The sequence below is a fragment of the Seriola dumerili genome, unplaced genomic scaffold (assembly GCF_002260705.1).
Source record: "Seriola dumerili isolate Sdu_G_001 unplaced genomic scaffold, Sdu_1.0 BDQW01000110.1, whole genome shotgun sequence".
NCBI lineage: Eukaryota > Metazoa > Chordata > Actinopteri > Carangiformes > Carangidae > Seriola > Seriola dumerili.
The window spans coordinates 4,380,054-4,398,614 of NW_019174365.1; the positions used below are offsets into that span (position 1 = coordinate 4,380,054).

At 40.5% G+C, this 18,561-nt stretch overlaps 2 protein-coding genes across 5 annotated transcripts in view; one reads left to right on the forward strand and one right to left on the reverse strand.

Moving 5' to 3' along the window:
* Positions 1-8,996: 8,996 nt before the first annotated feature.
* fam206a (family with sequence similarity 206 member A) lies at positions 8,997-10,944 on the forward strand. Its single transcript, XM_022747632.1, has 6 exons — positions 8,997-9,177; positions 9,335-9,386; positions 9,886-10,015; positions 10,124-10,200; positions 10,286-10,355; positions 10,462-10,944. The coding sequence occupies exons 1-6, from the start codon at positions 9,096-9,098 to the stop codon at positions 10,597-10,599; spliced, it is 549 nt and encodes a 182-aa protein (XP_022603353.1). The 5' UTR covers positions 8,997-9,095; the 3' UTR covers positions 10,600-10,944.
* Positions 10,945-12,415: 1,471 nt separating this feature from the next.
* The window catches only part of ctnnal1 (catenin alpha like 1), a 46,635-nt gene continuing 40,489 nt past the window's right edge, over positions 12,416-18,561 (reverse strand). For 2 of the 4 annotated variants that reach the window (XM_022747637.1, XM_022747634.1), the window contains 8 exons: positions 17,569-17,606; positions 17,430-17,480; positions 16,898-17,052; positions 16,485-16,533; positions 15,825-15,881; positions 14,383-14,502; positions 13,593-13,676; positions 12,416-12,685 (listed from right to left, as the gene is read on the reverse strand). In XM_022747637.1, the coding sequence (XP_022603358.1) occupies positions 12,515-12,685; positions 13,593-13,676; positions 14,383-14,502; positions 15,825-15,881; positions 16,485-16,533; positions 16,898-17,052; positions 17,430-17,480; positions 17,569-17,606 (725 nt within the window). In that variant the 3' untranslated portion in view covers positions 12,416-12,514. Of the gene's footprint in view, positions 12,686-13,592; positions 13,677-14,382; positions 14,503-15,824; positions 15,882-16,484; positions 16,534-16,897; positions 17,053-17,429; positions 17,502-17,568; positions 17,607-18,561 lie in introns of all 4 variants that reach the window. The other 2 variants (XM_022747636.1, XM_022747633.1) reach the window with 1 other exon arrangement.

Here is an 18,561-nt window from a genome sequence, read left to right on the forward strand (position 1 = left end):
GTGGCTATTACTGCTTGTGCAACAGTCTCACTTATTCTGCAAGATTACCATATGACAAACTGACTGCAAAACTGCTATTTAATATGATGATAAAAAACAGTATGACATTCAGCAGAAACATGCAAGCACAAAATATTTACAATAGAGTGGAATTTCTTGTGCCAGAAAAACCAAAACTCCCCTCTTGCATTTTCATATTTGTGCTTGACCAACTTCCTCTGCCATATTCAAGACCGCGACGTAAACATTTTTAACCGCTCAGCCCAAAACACAGAAGAACGGTATGTGAAAACACAAACTTGGGTCTAAATAAAGAGAACAGTTTGTGTTATTATTCATAGCCCTCTGCTCCCTGCTTGTCACAAGTGACTCAGAAAGTAAAGGATGATAAATATGTGGAAGAATGTGAGCAGAAGCACAGCCAAGGTCAGTCAGTCAGTGAGGAAAAGTTCAAGTGAACTACACGTTATACATTACTGTTGAAACAAGAGAGGCCTCTTGATAGTTTAAAGCAGATGTTTCAGGCCTTACACGCGTGGTTTCAAAATAATTGATTGATTGAATGATAACTTGGTTAGGAAATGAGAAAAGTAAAATTTTGCTACACAGAATTATCCTTATTTTTCAGACCCTCCTCTAATCTTTGCTTTTTCAGGGCTCTAAAATATTCAAATATTTGTTTTGAGAAAATCACTCTTCAGTGGAACTACTCACACCTCATAGACTGCTTTCTAAGAAGGGTACTGGTTTAAAGATCCTATGCCAATTTTATCATCATAGTAATATGAAACTTCAATGCTGATGTTATAACTTCCCTGAGAACATTTACAGAAACCTTGTGCTGTCTAAGACCAGTTTCAGGAAGCCTGAATAAGGTGTACATCCCCAAACTAATGTACCAGCCGAGCCAGCCTCATTTATTAGTTTTCATTAAATTTATGAGCTAACTGTGTGTGACCAGTCGAGGCGAGCTCAGCGTTTTCAAAGAAGGATCAAATAGTGGTGTTGCCTGGTTTTAAAGTCTCATAAAATACCTGCAAGTAACCGTTTGGGAAGTCAAGCAGTGTGTTTGTGTGTGTGTATGGTGAGTGGAACAATGAGTGATACAGACACACACATCTGGTGGCCTCCCGCTGCACCATGCAAGAGACTGCTGTCCAGTCAGCATTACTCACTCTTCACATCAGGCTGCCTCTCCAGACCATGTAGACCCAGACTGGAAAAGACTAGAGATGAAACTAATGGAAGGACTTGCTCTGTGTGAACTTGTGTTGATGAGTGACGACATGATTCATTGACGGTGTCAGTCAGATGTGCGTCACAGGATGAAGCAAAAGCTGAAGTTGTGAAGATGTTCATGTCTGAATCAGAATGAAGGCAAAGTCTGGAGAAAAAGATTTCATCAAAGCCCACTTATAAATATTAAAGATAAACCTCACTTTCCCTCTGGGCCATCTATTCATCCATATTCAACAAAAAACAACTCTTCCCTGAGATCATGTGAGCATTTACTGTAAAACCAATGCAGATAAGACAGACAATACGCCGTCACCCCTTGCCAATCATCACACATCTGTGTGTGTGTTTTCATGGTGGAAACAAAGGCTCTCAGTGGGGCAAAAAACGGAGGAGTTACAGCTCACACTTCACAAAACCAAACACCCACACAGCGTGTGCTGTCTCACAAGAAAACCCCCGGTTCGAGATGACTTTATGAGACAAAAGGGACTCAAGTCGAGTCCCTTGGTCTCCATCAGTATTTTGTTTGATGTTATCGTGGATGTAAAGCACCAAGGAAAACACTCGTTTTTATTCTCACTGGACTTAAAAACATGAAGAGGAAGAAGAGTTCAGGCCCATCCATGTCTTTGTTTCTAGGAATGAGATCGAGGCTCGGAGAGAAACAGGGGGATAAGTGAAGGAAATTGAGAGATGGAGAATCCTCTTCCTACAGCCTGTTTTCTGTTAATCAGGTTCTTCTAATCTCGCCACATCCTCCGCTCTACCCTGAGGCCCAGCTGTCCAAACCTCCGACTTCTCCACTTCAGCACTGGATGCTCGCTGGTGAGCTGCAAAAAAAACCCAGATAAATGTTTGCTTTGCTCTATCAAAAACGCACTGTGCTTTAATTAAAACTGCTGCCTTCCCCCTCTGTGCTACTGCTTTCATCACACGGAGCAGGGGTTAATTCTTGAAGTAGAAGTTTCTTTTTCTTTTTTTATATCTGGTTTTCAGACGGACTCTAATATCAAATGTGAGTTTATATTAGTTTGTCTGTCTTGTTCTGTTTTCAGAACAACACACACACACACACACACACACACACACACACACACACACACACACACACACACACACACATATATTTATATATGTATATGTAGAGTTTTGTTTTTCATTTCCTTTTCATGAAACCCCACATCATGAGCTGTTGATGCTTTCAGCTTAATTTGGCACAAAAAGTCTAACTCTAACTCTATATATTTATATATGTATATGTAGAGTTTTGTTTTTCATTTCCTTTTCATGAAACCCCACATCATGAGCTGTTGATGCTTTCAGCTTAATTTGGCACAAAAAGTCTAACTCTAACTCTGACCACTTCCTCTAAATGTAGAATAGAAATGAGCCTAGATTTCTGTCTCACACTAGACTGAAGGTGGACACACAAATATGGAAGCTGCAGCCTGAATGATAATAATGACGGAAAAGAACAAAGAAAAAAAAAAGTTCACTAGTGCCAAAATTACAGCGGTGGTAAAATTAGCCAGTGAAAATCAACAACTTAGCTCACGCAAAGTGAGACTGCTGTTGACAATTTTCACCAAACTAGTGAAATAACCTCTTCCAAAGAATGCTGTCAACAAGACTGAGTGTTCGCCTCAGAAACAGCACATGAGAACATATCCTTTAATGTTGAACCAAGGGCCTCAGCCAATACACACAACCTTCTCCAAGGCTGTCCAGAGAGCCAGGGGAAAACAAACAAAAACCAAACTTTGCAAAAAAAAAAAAAAAAAAGGCTCCAAAGGTCCACAACTTCACCAGGGAATGAGCTGCTCCCATTCCTTAAATCATTTCTCGTAAATACCGCTGAATGAGGAAGTGACGTTCATTGTGCTCATAAAGTTTTTTTTTTTCGTATTCTGTAGTATCAAATAAAAGTGCAAGGGGAAAATATGCACAGACGACACAGTGACAATCACGACAAAACAGTAGCATGAGTATGCAAAGCCAAACTTTGTGTGCTATCACTGACATGTGGCTATGGAGAGGACAGGTTTCTGCAATGCCCTTTGTAATTTCTGCATAAGGAAACTTTTACTTTGCTTGTAACAGCTGCTTTGTTAGCTGGACTTGAGTGATCCTGTTAATAGCTAATAGTTAGGAGTGCTTGGCATCTTCTAATTAACACCATAAGAACACAGAAACATTTTCACACATTAATGAAATGCAGAGAAGCTTAGTTATGTGAGAAAACCTGAAAGAATATTGTCGGAAAAAAACGCAAAGCAACAACATTTGGATCTGGAAAGCTTCAGTCAGGAAGAGGCATAAATGAGTTTTACTGGAAGGAGTTGAATAATGGAGATTTGGATAAAAAGCAACAACCTGGCTCTGCTGCCATTCAATCGCCAGCTGAGTTAGAGCCCAGAGCATCCTGCCTGCTGCTGTGCAACAACCGAACACAAGAAGTGGAGAGTTCCTCTTGGAGAAAAAATTATTTTCCATGGGGAGAATTTCAAGCAGCTGTTTGCCACGTGGCTCTTTACAAATAATCAAAACAAGCACTGACTGTGGTGTCTAATTAGAAATTCAGTTGTTGGTAAACCTAAATAAGCCCAGTTGGTGTCTTAATATATATGCATATGTCCCTTTCACAGTCTCATAAAAAAAGTCTTGTTAAATTTTACTGCTTTGGCAAAAGAAAGCATGTGGTAAGAGTCCAAAGCTGAAACCTCTTAATAACTGTAAATTATTCCTTATGTGTGTATGAGGATTTTTTTGTCTTACCTGGCAGCGTGCATGTTCTTTCCATTGCCCTCAGCTCCTTCATTTGTCTCTGGAGAATGACAAGCAGGATGACAGCCATGAACAAATTAGCGTCAGGAATGAGTCTGAAGTACTTCATAGTCAGCGAAATGAAAGAGGAAAGCAGGAAAATAAAGATGGATGGGCTCCAGGTCAAAGACTCAGAATAAGATGGATGTATCACTGAGACAGAAACCAATAAGTGATTGATGACACCAGATCTGTCTGAAAAAGTGACTCAATTACAAGAACATTCATTTTTCAACCAGTTTGTGATCTCTCAGACTGGGTATTCAAATGATTCACAATGTAAGTAAGGATGGTAAAAGCACAGTGTCCTGCACTGACTCTCAGCAGTTAGGTTAGCCACTTTAGACCACTTCCTTTAGTTATCACACCTCAGAGGTTGAAGCAAAATTATGTCTGTTCGGAGAAAACCTAGTGTCTCTCGAACGCTAACTTTTAAGGGAACCAAGAGAAGCTTGTTTGGCCGCTGTGCATTTGGTATGTGCATTTTGGCTTTGGGAGGAGAGATGTTCTGCAACTACAACTGCAGCCAGGGACATTTGATCCCTTTCTCTCACACATGTACTGTAAACACACTTTCACATCTAATCTAAAACACTGATATCTTTTTTGTCCTTTATCTGAAGCAGATGTCTGAGTTACTGACGCTGGTCATACTCTCTCCGATGAAAATCAAGTTTTTAGCCTAGTCCACATGGTGTTTTTATATAGTACAAGACATATCACGAGGGAAATAAGAAGTCAACACCACGACCACTGCCAATCTCATTAAAACAGATTCACACAGCCTTGGTTTCATACATCACATAACCTAAGGAAGCAATCTTGTCAACTTGTGGGGACGGGTCAGTCAAAATAAATCCGAAACCTTGTCAGTACACAGAGCCAGAGTTTGCATTAGCACAACCACTAACACAATGTCAGCCACTGTCAGTTGCATGCTAACAAGCTAACAACCAACTTAAACAAATATGCTAACTACGCTAGACACCTCATCTGAGTCTGGGTCTGACTCATGTGTCCTCTAACTCTAACCATCTGACCACTGCTCTTTCACTGTTCACTGAAACCTTGTCAGTACCGAGAACAAGAGTTTCCATTAGCACAGCCACTAGCACCGTGTCAGCCACTGCCAGTTACAAGCTAACAAGCAAGATAAACAAACAACTACGCTTACCATTATGATACGTCTTTTAGTAGCCGACTTTGGTGCACAACAAACTTATCGCTCCTCAACAAACTCCTGAGTCTGTGGCTGAGTGTCTGCAATGTTTTCTCCATGAACCATATCTTGATACTTTCTGCTCTTTCACCTGTCCACGGTGGTGGGCGGGACACAAGGCCTAATCAATTTCTCAACGAAGAAGTAAATGTAGATGTGCCTCTGGCCCCACTTTTCCTTTTTTTTCACTTTTTACGTGTCAAGACCATGTTAACCAAAGTATTAATTGTAGAAGAGTGTTTTTTTTTTACATAGTTTAAAACATATCTGGAGAAGAATAGAAGAAATAGCCATTGTGGGAAATGCGGTTGTCTGCTTTCTGATGGAGGGTTAGATGACTAGGTTGATGTCACTCTTATATCTGTTAAAAATTAAGTGACAACCATCAGCTGGTTAGCTGAACTAAGACCAAAGATTGCAGAACAGCTCTCTAACTCTCAGTGAGAAAGCAAAAGAGCATATTTCCTAAAATGTTGAACTATTATTTTCAGTCACAGTTGCATGTCTGGCCTCCACATTATGTGCGTGTCATGAATTTATTAATACTAAAAACCCATCAGCAGAACAAAGGAGCAAAAGGTTCATGGAAAAATAATATGACTTAGCTGTTAATGGCAGCAGTTTTGCTGCCATGGAACAAATAAATCCAGTTGGAATTTGATTAGTTATCCTGTTCAGTTTATTGTTACCACTGTGAAGAGGGAGCATCACTTGATGTAAAACAGTTATCCAATGAAACACACACACATATACACACACACACACACACACACACACACACACACACACACACACACACACACACACACACACACACACATTTCTTCCATGCCAGAGGCCCTCCCTGACTTTGGAGAGAGGCCAGAAATAACAGAAAAGCTCTGACATGATTGATTGCACCTTTGGCTGCTGATTACCACAGAGAAAGCTAATGATAATGTGACGTGGGACCAACTTATCAGAGCGATACCACTCCTCTGCAGACATGGCATTTGTAATGCTCACTGGACCTCCAAGGACTAGATCAGACCAGTCAGGAGCTTCGGGGTTTCTGTGCTGTTGCATACATTCACTGACAGCAGAGTGACACTGACAGCTTCATTTTTCCATCTAAACTTTTCAAGGGGCAAACCAATTATGTGAAGTTTTCTTGTGGCTGTGGAACTTACTGCTAATCAATCCTTTCATTAGAAATTTTTTGACAGCCCTTAAAAAAATGCCATTATGTCGTTACCCTGAAACTAAACACATCTTTTATTGACACCCACTGTATATACCAGTGAATCAAAGTTTTCAATGTGCATTTTGGCAGCATATAACTCTATGCGTTTAATGGTAAATGCAGGCGTGTGTGCCTTGTTGCTTTCCAGGAAAAAGACGGGCAATTTTTTCTAACTGCAGCATACCTCTCTCTATTTTCCTAGACATTTATTAAACGATGAGATACTGAAGGCAAGTCTGTACAGCATGCAATTCCCCTTCTAAAGTGTTACTGATAGCCTGTCTGTATGAACCACTTAGGGAAAAGAAATCCACTCTTGCAACAATTCTCTCCATCTGCATCACACAACAGAAATATCCCATCAGTCTCTCTTGCTAAAAAAATCAGATAACTATGTGCATCAAACCAGGAAATCCTCAATTTTTTGGTCTGCAACTTCACTTAGGTGAGTCCCATCCTAATAAGAAGAAGAAGCCACAGGTATTCTATAAGCCATGCAGGCATCTCCCCCCCTTGGTCAGAGCTTCTCTCTTCCCTTATCAGGCTTTCCTCTGGCACAGACGACCATCGACAGGAAAAAAACTGGACATCTTCCATGTGCAGGGAGAGGCTGCTGGAGTCAAACAGCCAAACAACAGACCAGAGAAGAAGAGTGCACGCTGTAGCAGTAGCTGACGTGGAGCTACAGTACGTGTGCATCACACACACACACACACAGACGCCTGTGCAGCTGGAGACACTCTAGATGCCTGTCTGACGGCCAGCTAGTGAACCTCAAAGTTGAGTCTTGAAGAGTGGGAGATGGAGTGTGTTTCATTTCAAAAATATGCAGTAGTTAAAAGGTTGGAAATGTACACAGACTGACAGATACATATAGGCAATGAACAGACTGATAAACACATGCAAACACACACACATGCTTGCAAATACTAGCATCCTGTGAGTTAACCTGCTAGTTAACAGGACAGGTCCTTTTCCCTCTGATGCAACAATTTGAATTGAGAAGCTGTCAAACATACTCCTGAGCTTTCACAGAATGTCATCTAGTCTGACTGTGGAGCTACTGTATGAGACCTATTACATATGCATAAGATTTATAGTCTATGACAAATCCTGCTGCATGGATTCTGGTGACTTGAGCATTTACTTGTTCCTCTAATAGCAGCTGTTAGTGATATACTTTGCTGTCGGAAATTTATGGAAAAGAATCATAGGTAAAGCTGTCAAATCATATTAAAGATGGCCTTGTTTATTAGACATGAGTGCATTTGAAGTCTGATGCAAGATTGCATATCTATGGCAAACTCTCTTTGTGTCCACTGTTTCCACAATGGTGTTGTGTTTCATCTCTGAATTAATTGCAGACGTTGGCCTACCACAGACGGAGGAGTAATGGAAAAACTCATTACGAAAGCAAAACTTTCCAAGACTTGGTAGTGGTGAGTAGATACATGGAAAAGTCATTGTGCCCCCAAATTTCAGTAGAGCCTCTCTCACTCTTGTGCTCTCTTCTTCTCAATTAAGTGACTAAGATGAAGTCATCGTTACTTCATCTGCCTCGTGCCAATGCCCCAAAAATTTTCCCTCAGCACTGTCCACACAGTGTGCAAGTAGCACATTGCGCCAGATATGTTCGGTATGTGATTGGTCTGGGTCAGAGAGGGGCTATTTGTCAGATCCAAAGAGGGGAACATTCCTTCTTTCGTGCATCCTCTCTCAGACCTCTTCATTACATAATCCACCGGGATGCAGACTCAACATACTTATATGTCTACCTGCCATCTGTAAGAATCATTAGAGCCAAGTGACAAAAAGGACACATAGTTCAAAGTATGGAAATTAAACAGACGATCGCAGACACTGTGAGGTGACATAAAACAACTATAGCACATTGTTTAACTGGTTTACACATGAACAAATGCAGTTTAACTGAATATGAAAATGTTTAGCTGGAGATATTTCGTTACGTTTAATTAAACTCTGATGTCCTCTGAGGAGTTCTTTAGCTTTAGTTACCACATTGACTATATAGCCTACCATATCCTGTAGTTGTTAGCAGTACTCTGACATCTAGTGGGCAATATGAAAAACTGTTGTCACAGGTGTTCCAAGTATTAACACTAGAGTATACAACAACGTGAGCATTACCAGATGAATGTTCTATGTGGCCCAAAGGTACAATTAGCTTTGTGGTTTCCGTTGGTTTTCTGTTTTCATTGAAACACAAAATTATCTAGGATTGCCACAGGGCCCCTTAACAACACAGGTTGACCAAACATGGTAATTTAATAATGCAGGATCCTCATGCCCCATATCATTTTGCATGTTAGTGCCACAAAACAAATTTGCAATGAATCAAATTACCACAAATCAAATGACATACAATAAATGTGGGGTCTTTGAGGTTTGGACTCTTCCGTCTGCGAGGGAAAAATCTCCGGAACCCTTTGCGTCCTAAGCTTTCGGATTCGTTTGAATGACGGACCATTACAGTCTCACACATATTACTGTCCGTCAAGCAAAGTCGTGGGCTAGCTGAGTCTTTACTTCAAATAAGTGTTTTTGTTGTTGCCCGTGTTGTGAATACTTTTGATGGACGGAATAGAACAGAAAGAAACGGAAGAAAATGCGCCTTCAGTCATCGACCGGTATTACACGCGGTGGTACAGAGCAGGTAAATAAAACGTGACTCTTAGGTGGCTAACGTCAGCTAACGTAAGTTGAACGTACTAGCTAAAGGAGTGAGAGAGAGCGAAATGTTTGTTTTGGCCAGCATAATTTCATGGATATTGTCACGAATATATTAAAATGAATGTCATTATGTTATTTAGATATGAAGGGGAAACCGTGTGAGGACCACTGCATCCTGCAGCATTCAAACAGGTAACTGTGGTGTGCTAATCATCACCAGGTGGTGATTATTACCCGCTAATCAAATAACCGTTATATTAATAGTAGAATAGAGATAATGTTGTAATGCCACCTCTCTTCAGTTGTTCAGTTTCTGTTGATCTTACTTTGTGTCTTGCCTCAAAATAGGGTTTGGAGTGTGTTTGGATTAGTGTTGATTTATGTTAATATTAGAAGCACCTTCCATAAATATTTAATCCAGACTAATAAAACAACACAAAGTACAGCTTCAACCTAACAACAAAGATGGTATCATTACAAGACAGTTGATTGAAAAAGCTGTTCGTCTGGATTCATTTGTTTTATTTTCTGAATATTAAGTTTGACACTCCCTATTAAAATGTTAATCAAAGTTTTGTGCCACAGTTTTAACTGTATTTAATGCAAACTCCCTACAGGAGACTTGCATGGTGATACTGTTTCCTGTTGGTATTCCCTTTTTAAAGGCTCACTTTTAAATTTGTGATTGCAGAATATGCGTCGTCACATTAGCAGAGACTCACCCAATCCTTCAGAACGGAAGGACAATCAAGAGCATCAATTATCAGATCAGTAATGGCTGCAGTCGTCTGAACAATAAAGTGTCTGGGAAGTCCAAGCGGGTAAATGAAGCTACAGATGATTTTGGTCTAAGTGCATGCATTTTTTTTCTTCTGTACCTTCGTTTCACACATTTAAATGCCTCTCAATCCATTTTCCCCCCATTATAGGGCGGTCAGTTCCTTACCGATTTCGCACCTCTGTGTAGGATAACATGCACAGATGAAAGTGAATACACAATCTACAGGTGAGACAACAGTATTGTTTTCTCAGCATACATTCTTCATGCTCGTATGTCCTGGTGACTCATACTAATTTATTATCTTTCTTAGCTGCATCCGGGGCCGTCTTCTTGAGGTCAATGAGAATATTTTAGAAAGACCTGCACTTTTGCTGGAAAAGGTAAATGATATATATTTTTACAGTATAATTGTTTATTATTGTAATAAATAGTGATGCACTTGGGGAAAACAAGTTTGAAATGTTTTTCTTTGTCAAATCTGAACAGCCATTCACTGAAGGATACATCGCTGTCATCCTGCCAAAGTTTGAGGAGAGCAAGAGCATAACGGAGAATCTTCTGAGCAGAGAAGAGTTTGAGAGCATCATCTCCAAACGAAATGTTGCTGAATCACAACCCTCTTGACAGGGCTCCACGTTCTGTCCTTGTTATGCCTGAACTGCTTTGGAAGAGCTCATCTTCCTTCAAATGCCACCAGGTTGGGTAAAAACTGTGGATACTTTCCTGGAACATGGCAGTTACTTTATGCAAGCATTGCACTGTCTCCACACTATTATACAGTGTTTTTTTATTGTTAAAGAAGGTTTCAGGAAGCACTCTTCTTTAAAGTGCTTTATTTATTGTTTGTTTTTTGTAACTTGAAGAACAAGGAAATGGAGGAAAGCATGACATTATTTGAAAATGTAATTAAATACTACTTAAAAACCTTAAGTTAGAATTATTTTTGTAGTAATATGTAATATCATTAATAACAAGCAACACTGATTTAAGAAAAATATTGTTTATTTTTTATGTGTCACTTTTTTAACCTTTCAATTGTCAAAAGAATATTTGATCCAAAACTAGATCTATGATTTCTTCACATCTGTAGAGCCACTACAATACCCAGCATCCTTAGCTGCTCTCACACAGTACAAAGCATCTCTAAAGCTTAATGCATGTTATTCATTTCAGTCATTATTACACCCTCACCTAGTACCAAAGTATATATATTTATATATATGATTCAAGTACCAGATTATACATACCTTATACCATTTAATACATATTGGTCTAATAGGCAGCTTCACAATGATAGTCTTCATAACAAGTACACTTCACGGCTCCATTTGACACAGGTGCCAGTTCAGAATAATCTTTCATTTCTTTTGTGAGGGAAAAAAAGAGTAACAGTTTACACAGAATATGGTTTGATAATACTTGGGACATTATAAAAGTCCTAACTTCCCAAAAGCATCTCAGTGATAAAATGAAGCTTAACCAGCTGATTTTTTTTTTGGAGAAATCACACCCAAATAAAAATGTCTCCAGTAATTAACACTGGAGGACTAAGAGCTTTATATTTCATATGAGTAGCAAGCTGAAGATCACAGCGTCTTCATGAGGACAATCATATTTGGTATTAAATTGTGATTAATTTCTTTTTTTGCATTTTGTTACTAACATGGCACATCAGGAATGTTCCATAGGAGATCCTATGAAAGTTAGACATTAATCATATGGCGTGATCAACTCTTAAAATACTTAATTATGCACGTGAGCTGCTGACTACAGTGTCAGTGATCAAGGACAGAATGCACCACTATGGCTAACATTACAACAAGTGTTAACATTACAAGCCTATGGCACATTAACTGTAGGAGACTCGAACACAAGGGGTTTTGGTGATGATATCATGCATTGTGGGATTTCAGCCATTTCACTGTTTTTTGTTTGTTTTGTTTTTTTTCCATTTGGCTAACATGTGCAACACGTTTACAGTACACCACAGGCTACACGCTTGTTACGCAGAGGCACGTAGTGAAGACAGATGTATGGCTGAGCTGAACATTAAGTGGAGTTCCTTCCTGACTTATGATCAGTTTATCAACTCAATAGCCAGAGAAATGATTAAAGTGATTCCAGAATCAGGCTTGTGCTAGGCCTCTCTGTGAGGAGGCTCACTGCTAATGGCAAAGTCTTAGTGTTGGCTGATTGTCTCCATCTTGTGGACTGGGGTGGATCTGGTGCTTCAGGTAACAAGCTACCCTGGGGTAAAACTGCCCCTGGTCACAGAGAGCTTGGATCTGCCTTTTCCTATGTAAACCTTTAAATTTATCATCCAGACAGCAAATACAAACTCTGACCGACCCAAGGCAACCATCTTCACCCCACAGCTCTGGCCCACTCTGTGGTGGGTGCATGACGATGAGGAGGGGAGGGGAGGGGAGGGGGGGTAAAGTATTTCCTGGATTACACGTTCTCCAGAAAGGTGAGGTGGACTATGTGCTGCTCCAAGGGAGAAAAGTGAACAAAAAGGGGGATGTGGCTATTTCCTGGATTATTTGCTCTCCAGCAGGTTGAGACCGGCCATGTGCTGCTCCAAGGATTTGACACCGAAGCCGTTGCTGTTCTTGCTGTTGAGAGTTCCCTCATCTTTGACAGGTGTGGAAGCATCCTGCCTCTCTCTCCAGTCATGTGGGGAACCCAAACTACTCCTCTCTGACTTGTACTGTACATGGACAGAAAATGAATAGTAACCAGGTCTAACAAACTTTTTGCTATTAAATAATTGTAGTTAAAGTTACTATAATTACTGTAAATGAAACATTTTTACATTGATGGATCACAGACTACATGCAAGTTAAAGGGGTTCCTGGTAGTGAGAGAATTATCACCCGACTGCAGCTTCCCTCCACTGGATGGAGCATTTTAGCATCTTTCAGCTAATCAGTTTGGTTTTACAGCCGTCAATTTAAATGTCTTGGTTTACTCTCACCGCTCTCATTGCCGCATTTTTAAAAAGACGCTGGCAGCTGTTTTCAGTACGGTCGTTCAAATTAATGTTTGAATTCAAAATCTACAGTCTATTAGCGAATCAAGACCATTTGAAGTAGTTCGCTTGTAGTCCAGCAGAGGGCATCCTTAAAATTCACTATCAGTTTGACATATTGCTGCTCTATCGACCTATCAGTAAACTAAGCCAAAAAATAAAAATGGGACGGGACACTAGCCGGCAAGGCTGTGCTAATCGAAGCATCTTACTGTCTGTGGAAACATTTTCTTCCTTCCCTGTAGTTTGCAGAATTACAGACAAAGGTGAGGCTGTTTTGCCAACTTTGTAAAAAGTGCTGTTTTACTCTACAATGGATCACAAAGGCCACAACAGTCTTTGAGAGCTCCTCTCCACATTAAAGGAGCATATTTCAACTACAACATTTCAGAATAAAGTGACATACTGTAGCTTTAAGGTGGTATGTCAACATTTGGTTTACACCTTGTTTCCACTGCCCTCACAAAATCTAACTGCAGGTTTAATCATACTTTCTTGGGCTGCATTAACATTTCTGAGCTTTTTTTTTTATATCTTGGTAGATTTCCACATTAGTGCCATTCATTCAGTCATGAGACCTGTTCACCTTTTTGTTGAGCTTGTTACAGAATGGGAGGAGGGAGAGTACCACAGTCAAGATGCCTCTAGTCGTCTGAATGGACGAGTCCACCTAGAGACAAAGAAATAAAATTGTACATCACTGCATTAGGGGACAGCACAATAGATGCAAATGTACAAGTACAAACAAACAATACAGCAGCCTACCGACCGCACACACCAGCATCTAAACTGCGTTTGGCATATAAATTAACACTGACACACACTCTACTGTTGGTGATGAATGATAAAGTGAACATCAGGATGGAGAGACAGAGAGATGGGAGGAAATACATATCAAAGAGACGCTCATTAATCAGCAGAGGAAGCGCTATTCTTCATCCCGTCCTTTTGATTCCAACCTTCGCCTTTATTACAAGGTGACCTAAGGCAGCTCATCCCTGCCCAAGATGCTCATTAATTTCTCATAGACACTCATTAATCTAGCGCCCTGTGTTCAATAATGGCGTTACTCGCAGATCACTCAAAGATTATGCCGTAACCAGTGATGAAATAACACAGTTAGTCATGCTCTATCGTGTGCTCAGTGCTTCACTCATGCCCCTATGTTGTTGGGGATGTAGTTTTGTTGCTGTCAAAGCTAATTACCCCTTTTGGAAAAGAAACTGCAGTGAACCTGTTCTGTACACTCTGTGTGATAGTACTCGTGTAGTATCAAACAGAAAAGACTCGGGGCAAAAAACAAGTCATTGATTCATTTTCATAACAACTGTACACACAAACAAAGACACAAAAGGGTGTGGGCGTAGTGTGGGTACCTTCTGGAAGGTGGCAGTCTTGCCCTGTACAGGAGTCTTGGCCCCCGTCTGCAGCTGTTGGCATAATGCCACCAATTTCTCCATCTCTGTCATCACCACAGACTTTTCCTCATCAACCAGCTGGAACAGAGAGACAGAGAAAGAGAGGGAGACATCGGGACATCAGAGATGGTTTATGATGGTATTATCCGCAGAGACTGGGTTAATATGTGCAGACATTGATAGATTCACTGGGCTGGATTTACAATGCTCTTGGTTAAACACAAAAAAATAAATTAAAATGTAGTGTTGCTTGATGTAATCCATCAGCGACAGCCAGGTCATGATCCAGTCTATTATCCATCCGAGTTAATCCCTAGTCACGGGGGCCATCAAACCTTTACAGTTACATGTGTGCACAAACCAAGGCCACAAATGACCTAAAAACACAAGCTCTTTTATTCAGGGTAGTACTATTCATGACTGACAAGAGTACATAAAACCTCTTAAACCTCAATTAAAAATTATTAAGCTCATTTGCATAAATAGCTTCATAATTTTCAATGAGCGCAACAAAGGTGTGTTACAAGTGTGTCGAGTGCCAAAGAACTATGGGACTCCATTAGGGCCAGTTTGTTTGATGTAATTAATCAGAAAGCGTGAGGCAAGTTGAAGAGCCAGGCCTCCTGATTATGAATTAGTCCTGGGCGGTCGCAGTCAACTCCCCCACCCCTCAATCCCCCCTGCACAAGTGCACAAGCATACACACCAACAGACACAGCAGTGACAAATGGCAGTCGTTAATGGCTGTCAAAAAGAGCTGTGTAATTAAACTTGGAGGACCCGAAGAAGAAGTTGGTGGAGGGCAAGAGGAAGGAAGGCACTGAGGGTACGTTTGTTTGCTGGATCTCAAGTCGGAGGAAAAGAGGATGGTGAAAGTGTGTGACAGCCTTAATTTCCTGCTCTCGCTGTGTGATTTATAAAGGCGGACCTGGCACCATGGCATGCCAGAGTGGTTGATATGGGTGTGTATGTGTGTGAGAGGCGTAACGTGAGTGGGGGCACAGGTGTCTGTGTGTGTGTGTCTGCATAAAGATGGGTTTGCAGCTCAACCTGTTTGAATGAAAATAAACTGTTTTCTTTTCTTTTTTCATTTTAACCATTATTCACTTCTATGCTGAGTTCTGCAGATCTTCCTATAAGAACACTGTAGTCAAACAGATTCCAGCAGCGAAGCAGGGGTATGTATAAAAATAAGTACATTTCTCTCTTTCTTCATTTTTTTGTTTTTAATATTCCCCTGCACTTATTTTTTTTGCTACTTACACAAAAAAATTCTCTTTTATAATATGCATTAGCTTCCTTTTTGCTAAAGTTGCTTTATGTGCAACAATGTGTGTGTGTTTGTTTGTGCGCCCAGAGAGTGTGTTTGAGAGAGAGAGATTTATTGCATTAATCTATACCTGAGTGGAAAAGGTGCGTAGAGATGAGCACAGCTGGAGCCCCTCTTCAGATAGAACCTTAAGAGGGAATCACAAAAAAAAAAAGACAAAAAAAATCAAAAAACTTCCACAAATACAAGAAGAACTACTTTTAACTTCCACCAGGAAGCCATTCAAGAGCAAAAAAGAACAGTCAGTAAATATCATGAGATTTTACTTTTTCTCTGCCTCTTATCATTACGCCTTCCCGTCTCTTTCCCCTCTCGTTCCTCTTCCTCTCTTATCTCCCCTTCTCACCACGAATGGAATAAATCCTGGCTGACATTTTGGGCCCTGATTCTACAAAGCACTGCACATTATTGGCAGTGATCCCAATTCAATACGATACACCCCTTTGAGCAACCCTGTTTGTTATCACTCCATGTGTCTGAGGAGGCCAGGAATATACTGCGCCACATTTCCATCATATTGATAAATCCTTGTCCTTCCCTATCAGATCTGAGAGGAAGGTAGTGAATGAAGGGAAACTGGAATTTGCTAACCTATTGATTTGCGAGCCTCTGTATGTCTTTGGTTTAATGAAACAACGGACGCGTGCATTTACAACTTTGATAAAAACAGGAGGAAAAATAGAACAGGAGGTGGAGAGAGGGAGAGATTAGTGGATATGGATGTACATACCTCAGCTTGATGAAAAAGATCTAGTGTTGTTTTCAGCAGCCCCTCCCCTCTAGGGAATCAATATGAGAAACAGAGAAAATGAGGAGGGGAAATATGGATGAGAAAAATGAATCAGGGCAAAATACCTCCAGAGCAATCAACAAAAACTGTTACTTTGCTGAATCGCAGCAATTTCATTGTCAGAATGAGTCATAGTCATGTCAAGTCTGTCAGTGGCTCAAACCCTGCCTGGTATGTATTGATAGCTGGGGGCTCGAGAATCTCATTAACACTGAGCCTCTAAAGAGATTCATGTGGATACTTAAGAGGCTTTACAATGTTAAGCTCTGAAATGAATGTAACAGCTCAGAAAGCTGCAGATACAAAATCTGAGCATGTGTGTGTTTGTGTATTGTGTGGTAACAATAGGCTACCTGGTGAACAGGTACATGTTGTAGGTCATACTGGCCAGACTCTGGCTCTGTCGAACAATATCATGTTCTTGCTCCTCCCACTTCTCCACCTCTGTGTCCACATCTGATGATAGCAGACGGAGCTCCAGGCCCAGCTTGGCCATGCTTGTCTGCTCCTGAGTACGCACGCGCGCGCACACACACACACACACACAGAGAGAAAGAAACACACATACACAAGTGATTCTATATGGGAAAGACTGAAGTATAATGGATGTCCTTTTACAAATGTATATTAGCAAGCAGGGCTATTTTCATTTGTTAACACACTCAGAACTTCTCTAATCAGCATAATCCTGCTTCCTGTGGTGGTACAGCCTGTGTAAAACTGCTGGCCAGCAAAATTGCAGCCTATTAGAATACAAACACCATCAATTCTTGAAGCAAGTGACACAAAGTTTCCCGGAGATGAATATACTGCTGTCAGAACAGGGTGCAAGATGTGACGTGATGTATGGTGCTGAAAGCCAGAGGAGTTTATGGTGTATGCTACCTCTGCATCCAACTTGACAGCCTTGGCGGTCTTCAAATTAGCCGAGTGTTTCTGTGGGAAAAGAGAATGGCACTAATAAGGGGATTACACACCATTGTATCATTGCAATATTTATGAGGATGGGTGGTGTAATACTCACCCCGGGTCTGGGAAGTGACAAATAAGATCTTTTGTCTCCTAGGAATAAAGAGTTGTTGTGATTATCTGAACATAAGATTTCTAGTTTGAAAAAAAAAGCATAAAAAAAACATAAAATAATAACATCTTATGTTTTAATGATAGCTCAATGATTCAGAGGGAAAATTATACCCTGCTGTAGGGGTGGGCGATATGACGATATTAGATCGTGAAGGATTACAACGTGAAGACGATCTTTCAAACTGCAGAGATCGTGGGATCGTCTAGGGCACATTCTATAAATTGCAGTTCTATGCTGATGCACAGACGCACCAGACGTATTGACGTCGTCAACCTGACCGACCAATCATAGCGAATTACGGGCAGTGACGCGCTTTCCTACCCGCCTCCTTGTTTGTGTATGTAGCGGTAGCACATGGAGAGCGATGGCTGAAAGCCAAACGGAGTTGGTCGCTAAGAAAACTTCCACCTCCATTATATGGAATTGGTTTGGATTTTCCGCAACTGATCAAGCGCAAGCAAATGTAATTTGCAAAGTTTGCACAGAAACCGTTCGCACGTCGGGTGGTAACACGACGAACCAGAATCTTGTTGTTGTTGTTTACCTTAAACTTTACGTTGTTTGCACATGTAGGCAAAACTGCGACTATTTGAAATAAAATCTGTTAAGAAAGGTTCTTTGGTCTAAATTGTCTGTTTTTCTTTTTCCAATTTAAGATCGTGATAAAATCGAAATCGTGATTTTATTTTTAAAAAATCGTGATATGATATTTTTGCCATATCGCCCACCCCTACCCTGCTGTTATATATTTGAATATTGTGTTTAGACATTCGGAGTTTTTCAGACAATTAGGCTGGGAAATTATAGATATTCAGTAATTATGGTAAATAAATTGTTTTGCTTTCATCACTGTCTGCCTTTGACACATTTTTATCTTTCATCATAAACGTGTACAGCACGGTTCATTTCAATCGACTACAGAGACGATAAACT